Source organism: Camelina sativa, chromosome 5, assembly GCF_030686135.1.
Source record: "Camelina sativa cultivar CO46 ecotype springtype chromosome 5, ASM3068613v1".
NCBI lineage: Eukaryota > Viridiplantae > Streptophyta > Magnoliopsida > Brassicales > Brassicaceae > Camelina > Camelina sativa.
The window spans coordinates 40,712,772-40,725,406 of NC_141884.1; the positions used below are offsets into that span (position 1 = coordinate 40,712,772).

The window sequence follows — 12,635 nt, forward strand, 5'->3', positions numbered from 1 at the left end:
TTTTCTAGTTTTTTCCTTACAAATATTTTTGTGTATGAACTTTAATACTCAAGAGGCTGTAAAAAGAAACTGTATACATACTTGTAAAGTAACTGTAAACTATATCCTTATTCTATAAGTCACAAGTAAATTCTCAATTAACTGTCGCTCTCTCCATCTGACACCTGTTTTAAGTCTCAAATTATCATCTTTCACAATTTTAATTTTGCTTAACAAATTTCATTTTAAAAGAAAAAAAAAACATTTATTTTACTTTTGCGACATAAAAAATAAAATACAAAAGATTAAAACTGCTACACCTCTTCTCCCACGATCTCCACTTCGCCTTAATTCGCTCAATTATGGAACAACAAGCTGATTTCATACAAAAGCTCTCAATCTCTTCCTTTTCTCATCCCTCTTTCTGCTTCCTTTAATCGGGTACTAGAACTAAACCTCTATTCTGAATTTAGGGTTTTAATAGCTTCTTCTTCTATTTGTATTCAATCGATTTTCTTATGATATAGGTTTTAAAAGCTTTCTTCTTCTGTAATTCTGTTTGTATTCAATCAAATTGATTTAGGTTTCTAATAGCTTTCTTCTTCTGTTTGTATTCCTTATATAAAAATTACGACACAAAAGGATTACTTCTCTTCAACAACTGCTTCGACTCCCGCACGACCACGATTCCCACAACATGATATCATACAAAAGCTTCAGTATCTCTTCCTTTCCTATTTCCGGTTTCCTCCAACTTTTCCGGGTAATTTTTTTTTAAGTTCTTACATGTTCTGATTGTAGGGTTTCATCAATCACATATCTCTTCTTCTTGCAATTTACGAACTCTGATTTCTGGTATATTTTGTTCAACATTGCTTAATCAATCAATATCTATGTCTTCTCAAATTCTCTGTTTATATTTTAACAACAGGAACAAGTTTGATAAAGAACTTGCATTATATAAAACAGATTCATAACTTTAATTTTATTTAGTCTGTTATCCAAGTGTTTGTAGTCTGTTATTGAAGTGTTTTCTATTTCAAAATCTTTCAGTTTACATGGTTGGCGGTTCCAGCACCACAACACCGGACCACAGTGACACTTCTCCCTTCCTCTGTCTTCCAATCTTCGTTTCTTCTACAAGTTCTTTAGTTTGCTACTGAAGTTTCAAGGAATTTTGGGTGTTTTATGTCATTTATGTAGTTGTATAGTAAATTTGGAACATGGATAGGTTTTCTTCTGACATTTAAGCCTCGGGTTAGAGTGTGAATGATTCATCTCTCTTAGTTTGGTTTGAGATTGACATGTAAGCTTACAAGGTTTGATTCTGAGACTGAATGGTCGTGTTTGCAGGGTATTGATTTGATCGCTGAAGGTAATAGAAAAAAGACCAAAAGGACAGCTCCAAAGTGAGATGATGTCTACCCTAAGCTTATTGTCAAGGTTACAAATTCAGCAACGATCTCTCTCCTTTGTTTTTGTTTCCCTTATTTAAAGTGGCTTTTAATTGGGTGAGTCTTAGTGAGTATAAGATTTATTTTGAAGTTTTGTAGCTTTACCGTTTTCTGGTAAGGAGAACTCAGAGCAAGTTCAATTTTGTGTGATATTGAAGAGGCTTTTCTCTATCTAAGCTTGTGGAATGCGTGACTGGCAAGGTTCCATTTCGTTGAAACCCTCTCTCTTATGTATCTTTATGTTGAAATTGGTCTTTTAGATCATGAGTATTCTGCTTCATTTCTTTAGAACCAGTTTCCAATTTGTGAACCTAAAGTGGTTACTGATAATCCCCAACTTAGTATCCAACATGGATGTGTTCATTATTTGGTTTGATTATGTGAATTAGCTGAATTGATTTAGGTTTTAATAACACCTTTGCTGAAATTTAAACACTCGGTGGATGATTTAACTCTGTTGGAGATGGAGAGCATGAGGTCGGTCGGCCGCGATGAGACTGAGAATCATATTAGAAGATAAAGATGATTGTTTGATGAAAGAAGACAAAGAAATATTATTTATTTTTTATGTTAAAATTCACCATGTTTAATTAGGTCGTGCGTTCGGGCCATGACACTAGTACTTGTTAAGTTACTGTAACTATAAAACCCTTAAATCTTTTGTATTTAATATTCATCACTAAAATGGCAGAATAACACAAATCACAATTGCAAATAACCGTTTGAAGTTTGTATGTAATTTGGTTGAGAATTCGTACCATCAAACTCCATGTTTATTTTAGTTCCTTCGATTCTTTTCAATAGAATTTCCCTAGACACTAAAAATGTAGTAATTAACCCAATTCTTCAAATAAAATATTTATCTCCCATAAACAAAATTTGACTCATTGCTTGGTCGAATGATTAAATTTACAATATACATACATGATACATTCCTAGTAATTTACAGCTACTGTTTATAATAGATTACACAACCAGACTCGAATGGAAGAATCAGACATGAAGCTGTCCTAAAGGAGTACTAGAGGTTTACGACTGGTCCACACGACCACACTCAATGGTAATATGCGCTCTTCGACTATATATACATACAAAGGAAGACCCGAAGCCAACAAAAAAAGGTTGTCACATAATAATAGCCAATGTTGCTTAATTATCCTACGGTTTTAGGAAGAAGTAATCTTAGTCAAATCCTGTCCAGATCAGCAGCCATTCTCTCGCAAACATTGGACAAAGATTTGAGATTGCATCGTATAAGAGCTTCCACGAAGTAACAAGTCTCGTCTCTGGTGTTCCCTTCTGGTACATCCACCACGAATGACTCGATCACCATAGTGCCAGCTCTACCATCAATTACCTCTGGATGTACTGTAACAACTGAGGAGTAGTTCTACAAGAAAAACACATGTATCCGATTAGAATATTGAATCTATCTATGACTCTGCCTTATCTCACTACAAAAACACATGGACCAAGAGGTTTAATATAGTTCATAGAAAGATGCGCAAAAACCTGCCTTAAGCCTGTGATCACCACCAAGGATTTTGATACCAAGAATGTGGTCGTCGTCGTTCAAAAGCTCCAACCGTTCGGTGCTAGTGGTAGCAGGGAGGCCAGACTTAACGTCAACCTCTCGAACAGAGCCGATTCCAACATCACCTTTCATCACACACCTACTCACAAAGGGCTTATACTTCTGTGGCTGATCGAATCTCCTCACCAGAGACCACACCTATATAACGACATATTCAATAAAAAAAAGAATCAAGCTTTTCTATTCAATAATCACAAACACTACAGAGACTACACAACAACTCCAATCGCATCAATCCAAAACAGAGACTTACGAGATGAACAGGGGCTTTGATATGCTTGACGAGCACGGATGAGCACTGATTCTCCTTTGGATCGTGCCTGTGGTTCAACCGAATCTGCAGAAACTCCGTCGCCACTGCCGCACCACCGCCTCCAACTCCGGCCTCCATCGTCGAATTCATATTCTTTTTTTCAGATCGATATGTTGTTTTCTTTATAGAAAATTCAAGAAAATGTTAACTGATACGTAAGGACTATAAAAAAAACTCAAGAAAAGATTCGATGATTCCAGAGACTTGACGAAGAGACTGCGAGAGAGAGATAAGGATTGGGTTTTGGGGTTTCGACGTTGCAAAAGGAATTGAGTTAGCGTCGTCATCTTCTCATATTCCCTCGAATTTTTATTTTTAAAATCCAATTATTTTAATATGTATGTAGTGTACGTTGGTCCAATTTATTCGCATATTCGAACATATCTTCATAAGATCAACATTATTGTACTTTGCTTATTTTTTTTTTTTAGGTCTCGGGTGAGTTAGGTCATAAGTGTGTTCTTTACTTTATGTTTTGTTTGCCCATTATCTTTTAAAAAATTTATATGTTCACATGCAACTATAACGATTTATTTGATAATATATCAAACCATCAATGATCAGAAAGCTTGCTAAGGTTTATTTTTAAAATTAGACGTCGTAATCAGAAAGCTTGCTAAGGTTTTTTAACCTACCTTTCTTTCAAATTAATTCATGTTACTATTAAGTACAATATTATTTGTCACTAGATGCTTCCCCACGCAACGCGTGGATTGTGGTGTAGTTGGCACTTTCTTGTTTTTTTGGTCTTTTTCATTTTCTCTTTTGTATTATTTCGTTTTAATTAGGCATATACGGGCTTTGTCGTCACTTTTATTTATACACTATATGTTTATACATTTCGTTCAGATGTGTATAATTGTGGCGTTTACTTTTTATGAATTATGAAGATGTTGTTTCTTGCTTTTGAGGATCCAATCTTATCATTGACAGATATTGTTTCTAATACATTTATTGTATTATAGATTTTTTAATTAACTGCTTATGTAAACCCTTCATACGTTGATGTTGCAATAATAAGTTATTTTTTTAAAAATATCTTTCGTGTAAGTGATTATGTTTGTATGCCCATGTTGTGGTCTAATATCAATAAGATCGTTTTTGTTTTTCTTTAGTTGGCTTTGAAACCAATATTGAGTTAAGCAAATAATGGGTCGAATTATGGTGTTAATAAGTAATATAAATTCTTATGTATATATATTGTATATATGTGACTATAAATTTAGCTAACTAAAAAATTATGTAATATTTAAATACAATCTTGAACATATATATATATATATTTTTATTTGTGGGAGGAATGTATGAAATTATTGGATAGAAGTTATTTTTGAGTTAAATGACCTTTAATGTCATTAAAGTGAGTTAAATATTAATAAATTTTTATATGTGTCTTGACTATTTTATAAAGGAATACCAAGTGTTTCCTTCCAAATTTGAAGTGATATAGTATTTTAGTTTTCTTATATGATTTTATGAACTTCAATGTAAAAGTTTTTCAAAGTAATAAGTACACTCACTGATTGAATTATAAAATTTGGAGAAATGTTTATTTCGTTTAATCATCTGCTTTTTTAAATAAATTAAATAAGTATGTTGTTATTCCTACAAATAGGACAACATATATTATAGTTTAACCATGGAGTTAAGCAATGGAAATGGAACTTGTGATTGCAAGACAAAATGCTTATATGTTACACATTGATCGTTTAAAAATGAATAGGAACATCTAATTCTCAAATAAAGTTGATTGTTTTGTTAAAACCAACATATGTGAATTTAAATTTAACTATGCAAATTTTAAAAATAAATATGAATAGATTAGAAAGGCAAGAAATATAAAAGAAATATTTTTTTATATAAATAAAATAGAAATTGAAAACAATGTTAAATATATATAATACTTTCTACATTAAAATATAGAATCAAACTCTTACAAGTTACAACACATATGAGATATAACAACATTTGATATTGGTAGGAAAGGAAGAGAGAATGTTTACTATAAGATGGTAATCCAAATTAGATAATGGAGATGAATCTTTAAAAAATAGAACAATGTAATATCTATAAATATATATATATATAATACTTTCTAAATTAAAATATAGAATCAAACTCTTACAACACATATGAGATATAACAATATTTGATATTGGTGGGAGAGGAAGAGAGAATGATTACTTATAAGATAATAATCCAAATTAGATAAAGGAGATAAATCTTTTAAAATAAGAACAATGTAAAATATATATCATGTAGTCTCTAAAATTAAAATTTAGCATTAACAATTTACAATGATATTTCATTTTTTTTTTACAACCCATACAACAAAAATAAGAAATCAAAAATAACAAAAAAAAATGAAAAATGATTTGAGGTATTGTAGAAGAGAATGAGAGAATGTGAAAATAAGATAGTAAAAGAATGTCAATATGAGAGAATGATAGATTGAGAGAATGCTTATTTATATGATAAGAAATGATGAAAGTTACATTTAGAACTATGGAGTTACAATAGTAATTTATTGTGTTTGAATAGAACTGAGTGGTAGAATATGATTAATGCATAATTTATTTTATTTTCAGTTATAATTTTATTTTAATGTGTGAGTTAAATGTATTGTGTTTATTGGATCTTAAATATTGTTTAAAGCAATTAGAAAGCAAATAAAAAAATAAAAAAAAATTAGAAAACATTAAATGAAAATCAACCAATAAGGAGAGACCAAAACCTTACTTTTATATATATGATATATTGCTTTAAACTTTGAAATGAAAAATATATTATAAACAATAATTTTACATGAGAAATATATTAATTTAGCTAACCAAAATATGAATATAAGTTTAGCCAACCAAATTAAATAAAAAATATCAAAATTTAACCAAAAATAATTTCTCTTGAAAGATAATAAGTTAGTAGGAGGAATGAATTAATGTACAATTATTGGATAGAAGTTACATTTGAGTTAAATGGAGTTACATGTCTTTAATTATAAATAAATATTTTAATTTTTTATAACCTAAAATAAAAGGAATACCAAGTGGCTGAATCAAAATTCACATGATTTGGTTGTTTGTTGATATAAACTCAACACTTACACATACTATTTCAAAATAAAAAATATTACTTTTTAAGTGACAAACTAAATTAGTTTTCTTATAAAATTATATGAATTTTTCAATCTCAATAATTTTTAAAATCCCAAGGATAACTTATATTTTTTTTGGTTTTCACTCATCAATTTAATTTATAGTGCTAGATTTCATACTAATGGTTTCATCTTTAGAGAATTTAGTGAAATGATATTTTAAAAATTATATTTTATTTTTATATTTAAGTTCCAGTTGAATATGTTTTGTTTTTTGGATCATTTTTTATTTTGATTAAAGACACAAAAAACCAATTGTTTAATTATGTTCTTTTTGTTTTGAAAAACCTCAAATCATAAATATATATATATATTATATTGATCTCTGCAGATTTAACAATTGGATCACAAAACAAAATAGTCTTTATAAATGGATAAATGGATAATTATACATGAATATGTGATACCAGAGACATAATAGATAATTACATATGGATCATTTCAACTTTATGATCTTATTATGTGGTGAATATTGTAAGGAAGTATGAAAATAATGACTTATAAGATGTTAATATAAAATAGAAAATGGAGATAAACATTTTAAAAGATTAAAATAAATATATAAGATATACATATCATACAAACTCTAAAACTAAGCTTTTGATATTTGATTTGATTTTTTATAACCCATACAACACCAATAACAAAAAAAATACAAAACAAAAAAGAGATTTGGGAGTAGTGGAAGAAGATGAGAGAATGAAAGAGTGATAGACTAAGAGAATAAGATAATGAGTATTTATAGGAAGAGAAATGATGAAAAATTACATTTAGAAAAATGAGAGTTACAATTCTAATTTATTGTTTTGTTTTAATACAATTGATTAATACAACTTAGTGGAGAAATAAAGTTAATGCATAATTTATAGGGAGAAGCTATAAAGATTTCAGTTTTATATTATGTGAGTTAAATGTGAAAATTAATTGTTTTAAATTTGTGTTTTAATATATTTTTTTTTTTTGTTAAAATTGCATTGCCAAGTGGACTAATAAGGAGAGACTGAAATTATCATCAAAAGGTTCCAATCTAGAGTCTTCCTCTTTCAGATATACAACTATTTTCTATTATCTTTTGGTTATATATATCTAGATAACACATTTTAATCGAGTGTGACATATGACATATCCATTATACTTGGAAATCTTTACCGACCATATTATTCCCCCCCCCCCCCCCCCCAACCAAAAAAAAAAGGGATAACGAGGCTTTATATTTCATATTACTGATGGGCCAATTTAATGATGGGCCTTAGTTTAGCGGTTGGAGAAACATAATAAGTCCCACTAGCTAAATTAGATGAACGAACATAATGAAACGGAGGTTTCTAAATACAACAAGTGGCAAGTCTCTTTGCCAGAAGAAGATTAAACCCTAAAATATGGAAAAATTTTATTGAAAACCCAGCGGAAACATAAAGGCGGCTGGCCACCACCTGGGGGACGATATGTGGAGAGTACTGAGTACTGACTACTGACTCTCTTTGCTTCATGCAACCGAACATTTGGCACTTCGTGGTCGTTTTATTTTTACAATGACCTTTCTAACCCTCTCTTCCTCCTTCGTGGTCAAATAGATATTTTCATCTCTCGACTCTCATGCACGCACGCTTCTCATATAATATGACGGTAATACCCCTAACCTTCCGTGTCTAATAAATTACACAAACGCTCGCATCTTTTGACGTATGGGAAATTTTTTTTTTTTTTTTCGTTATTTCTTAGCGAATCGATTTTGTTAGATTTTTTGGGGTTTGACTTAAAAAAAAAAACTGTGAAAAATTCTAGCAAACTTGTGGTGGATACAAATACGAAATTAGAACGACATGTTATATTTTTTCATAACGACATTTACCAAAAATTCTCTCCTTAATCAAGCAAAAGAATGCCTAACCACTCTCCAACCACCAACTTACGGTTTTGCCGATCTGTAAAATCAAAGACCACGACGAGGGCATTTACGTCCTTGCTTACCTTCCCCTCTCTGTCTCTCTCCCTCCACGTGACTTGGTTCTCTCTCTCTCTTCTCTCGTTTTACGTATCGCTTTATTATGAAAGAGAGAGAGAGAGAGATTCATGAATCTTTTTATAGAAACAAGAACAAGTTTCAGAATCTGGTCTGACTCTTTGTAACCTTCTCGTTTAAAGTTTCATCGTATTCATTACGTATTTTAAAATCTCTGTTCCTTTGCCATTGTTGGAATCTCCGCCTCGCTTTATTATTATCAGAGGAGCAAAACTTTTGCTATCGTTCAAAAGAAGTGGTGATCTGATCAAAATGAGATGATCTTGCAGATCTCCGGCTGATCCAACGGTTTCAGAAACGCTGTTTTGATCCTCCATTGTTTGTTTGCCATCATCCATTAACACCCATAAATAAGGTAACGCAACGATCTCTCGACACTCAAATTGTTTGTATCTTTTTCAATCCTCTGTTTTGTTTCTTCCAAATAATTCTCGTGAATATCCGTGAAATCTCCGTTTTTTTAATGAACAACGCATATCATATGCTTTTGTCTGTTTTGGTTATTATTTTTTTTTTTTTCAAAATTTCCTTAATTTTTTTATATATTCTTTGAGTTAGATAACTATATCAATATTCGTTTTAGTTCATAAAGATTATCAAAACAAGCAAAAAAAAAAAAATCGATAGAAGAAGAAATTAAAAGATATGCTTATTTTGACTTAGACGAAAACAATGTTAAATACGATGAGCACATCTGTACGTGGCGCACGTGGAAGCCCTTCTGTACGACGGACCCAGTCCAACTATTAAGATTCCAACCTCACACTTACGAGTTACGAGCGAAAGGGTTGTTAGTTGGCTCGTAGGTGTATTGTTTTGTGCGTGTCACATTTCTTTTTAATACCTGGCTAATATAGTCCACCTAATTAAAACGTTTCTCACCTTTCCTTTTAGCCTATTTAAACGTTTCATTAATCATTTATTATGTTCCGCATATGTGAAGTATGAAATAGTCAAGATTGTTACGTACTTGCTACTTTTTGCCCTACTAAGAACGGTTAGACAAATTATATTTGTGTTTAATAATTGGGATTACTATATATATATTTGTCTTCTTTTGTTTGCTAGAGTTGGAGTTTTTGGTTATAAAGAATGGCGTTTAATGCGGCGATGGCGTCTACATCTCCAGCGGCAGCGAATGACGTTTTAAAAGAACATATCGGCCTACGTAGATCGTTATCCGGTCAAGATCTCGTCGTGAAAAGTGGTGGAATACGGAGATCAAGTTCGGACAATCATCTGTGTTGTCGCTCCGGTAATAAGAACCGGATTCTAGCTGTGTCTGTACGTCCTTCTGGTCAAGGGATGAAAACTAGTCGATCTGTTGGAGTGTTCTCGTTTCAGTTATCTAGCGCCATAATCCCGAATCCGATAAAAACGTTGCTATTTGAAACGGACACGACTCAAGACGAGAAAGAGAGTGATGAGATTGAGCTTGAGACTGATCCAAAACTGGATGGAGCCAAGAAGGCGAATTGGGTTGAGAGATTACTCGAGATAAGAAGACAGTGGAAGAAACAGCAAAGACCAGAGAGTGGAGATGGTGAAGTTGCAGAGGATAGTATTGGCGTTACGTGTGGTTGTAAAGACGAGGAAGACGGTTGCGTTGCAGATTACGGATCTGAAAACGGTGATTGGGAACGTGAGTCGTTCTCTAGATTGCTTGTGAAGGTTTCTTGGTCTGAGGCTAAAAAGCTTTCTCAGTTGGCTTATTTGTGTAACTTGGCTTACACGATACCGGAGATCAAGGGAGAGGATTTGAGAAGAAACTATGGGTTAAAGTTTGTGACATCTTCCTTGGAAAAGAAAGCCAAAGCAGCGATACTTAGAGAGAAACTCGAGCAGGATTCAACACGAGTCCCTGTTATTACATCTTTAGAATCAGAGAAGCAACCTCAACGATCATCTTCATCTTCTGCTTCTGCTTACAATATCGCTGCTTCAGCTGCGTCTTACATTCACTCATGCAAAGAGTACGATTTTTCAGAACCAAACAATCCGGTTTATAAATCAGCTGCTGCGGCTCAGGCTGCAACGTCTACAATGACCGCTGTGGTTGCTGCGGGTGAGGAGGAGAAGTTAGAAGCGGCGAGGGAGTTGCAGTCGCTACAATCATCTCCTTGTGAGTGGTTTGTGTGTGACGATCCAAACACATACACTAGGTGCTTTGTGATTCAGGTATATGTATATTTCAAAGTTATAACCACAATAGCTCATCCTCTGTTTCCTAATATCATAATCCTTCAATGTGCTAATTAGCGTTGCCTCACTGCAGGGATCTGATTCTTTAGCTTCTTGGAAAGCAAACCTTTTCTTCGAGCCAACTAAGTTTGAGGTAAAGATCTTGATCTCTCTACTAGTAATGGATATTTGGTTTTTGGTTCGGTAATTAATTTTGGTTTCTCTAATAATGCTTATGTTACATAAAAAAAGAAATTGTTTTATATGGTTTTCATCTTATTTGAGTAGACAACGTAATTAGTATATTGATATGACTATTACAGGGTACAGATGTATTAGTACATAGAGGAATCTACGAGGCAGCGAAAGGAATATACGAACAGTTCTTACCCGAAATAACAGAGCATTTGTCTGTACACGGAGATAGAGCGAAGTTTCAGTTTACGGGTCATTCACTTGGAGGCAGCCTCTCATTAATAGTGAATCTGATGCTTATCTCTAGAGGACTCGTTAGCTCTGAAGCTATGAAACCCGTTGTCACGTACGGTTCACCGTTTGTGTTTTGTGGCGGGGAGAAGATTCTAGCCGAGCTTGGCCTTGACGAGAGTCATGTTCACTGTGTGATGATGCATAGAGATATCGTCCCACGAGCCTTCTCATGTAATTATCCTGACCATGTTGCTCTCGTTCTTAAGCGTTTGAATGGGTCCTTCCGTACACATCCTTGCCTCAACAAAAATGTATGTCCTGCTTACTAATAGTTCTTTTTTTTTTCTCGGTTTAACGTATTAAACATCTTATTTTTTTCTCTATATATTAAATTACGGATGATGTATCTGGTTGTGTGTTTGCTTTTTGCAGAAACTGTTGTATTCACCAATGGGGAAAGTATTTATTCTACAGCCAAGTGAGAGCGTCTCGCCGACGCACCCTTGGCTACCACCGGGAAATGCTCTCTACGTTTTAGAAAAGAGCAACGAAGGTTACTCTCCAACAGCGTTACGTGCGTTTCTGAACCGCCCTCACCCGCTCGAAACACTCAGTCAACGTGCAGCTTATGGCTCGGAAGGTTCGATCTCGAGGGACCACGACTCCAAAAACTACGTCAAAGCCGTGAACGGAGTTCTCAGGCAGCACACTAAACTTATAGTTAGGAAGGCCAGGATACACAGGAGGAGTGTTTGGCCGGTGCTTACGTCAGCAGCACATGCATTGGACAGGAGCTTGACGACTGCTGAGGAGATCATGACACGTGTCTAATGAAGGGAAAAAAATAAAATAAATCTACGGTTGTATATAAGTGGAATCTCACTTCTAAATTATGCGTTTGTTTACATTTGTTGGGGTTAGCGGTAAGCCAAAGGACTTCGTTGCAGCTTAATCCTTTAACGTATAAACGCAAGTCAAACTCAAAAGTCACTCACAAATATAACTTTCGCACGCATATATTTTAGAACTGTATGAAATCTGTGTATAAATGATCAAATTAAACTACGTTTCTTTAAGCACTTCGTTCCTAAAAAAATTAGACTAATGTTGAGAGGGAAAAATTTGAACCTAAATTTTGAACATGTTGAACTTTTTTTTTGGCCCCTAAATTCTAAAATTTACAAGAGTTTTTGGATTATTTTAAAAAGGATTTACCAAGAATTAGCCATCGATTTATTCTTCTCCAAAGATAAGAGTAAAATAAATCTTGGCCGTTATATTTTCATCGTTAAGGACTGAAGAATACCTAGCTCGTTTTCAGGTATTAGTCCGAGCTTCTTCTTTGAGTTTGGATTGAGTTTGAAATCTTTTTTTTAAGTTGATCCAATACTTGCAGCGGCTAAATTTGTAGAAGGATGGTCCCAGAAGCGTGAGTTTAAAAGCCTTCTTCATCCGTTGCTAAGTTTGTTGCCGGCATAAAAATCGGTGGTTCGATTCAGATCCACGTA

The 12,635-nt window shown here is 33.2% G+C and overlaps 2 protein-coding genes and 1 long non-coding RNA gene across 6 annotated transcripts; 2 read left to right on the forward strand and 1 right to left on the reverse strand.

Moving 5' to 3' along the window:
• The first annotated feature begins 227 nt into the window (after positions 1–227).
• Positions 228–2,148, forward strand: LOC104788470 (uncharacterized). 3 transcript variants are annotated; one of them, XR_015558056.1, is made up of 6 exons: positions 228–420; positions 622–742; positions 1,033–1,236; positions 1,333–1,422; positions 1,525–1,634; positions 1,837–2,148. It is a non-coding gene; the product is annotated as an uncharacterized LOC104788470 (long non-coding RNA). The 3 variants fall into 3 exon arrangements; XR_015558058.1 differs by having other exon boundaries at positions 1,533–1,634; XR_015558057.1 differs by lacking the exon at positions 1,837–2,148 and adding an exon at positions 1,723–1,782.
• Positions 2,149–2,324: 176 nt separating this feature from the next.
• On the reverse strand, positions 2,325–3,651 carry LOC104788471 (abscisic acid receptor PYL9-like). Its single transcript, XM_010514230.3, has 3 exons — positions 3,281–3,651; positions 2,950–3,165; positions 2,325–2,823 (listed from the first exon to the last, which is right to left on the reverse strand). The coding sequence occupies exons 1-3, from the start codon at positions 3,428–3,430 to the stop codon at positions 2,620–2,622; spliced, it is 570 nt and encodes a 189-aa protein (XP_010512532.1). The 5' UTR covers positions 3,431–3,651; the 3' UTR covers positions 2,325–2,619.
• A 4,727-nt stretch (positions 3,652–8,378) lies between these two features.
• LOC104788472 (phospholipase A1 PLIP1, chloroplastic) lies at positions 8,379–12,113 on the forward strand. 2 transcript variants are annotated; one of them, XM_010514231.3, is made up of 5 exons: positions 8,379–8,872; positions 9,586–10,695; positions 10,793–10,852; positions 11,022–11,438; positions 11,560–12,113. In XM_010514231.3, the coding sequence occupies exons 2-5, from the start codon at positions 9,610–9,612 to the stop codon at positions 11,956–11,958; spliced, it is 1,962 nt and encodes a 653-aa protein (XP_010512533.1). In that variant the 5' UTR covers positions 8,379–8,872; positions 9,586–9,609; the 3' UTR covers positions 11,959–12,113. The 2 variants fall into 2 exon arrangements, with proteins under 2 accessions (XP_010512533.1, XP_087307718.1); XM_087451592.1 differs by having other exon boundaries at positions 8,555–8,872; positions 9,181–10,695.
• Positions 12,114–12,635: the final 522 nt, after the last annotated feature.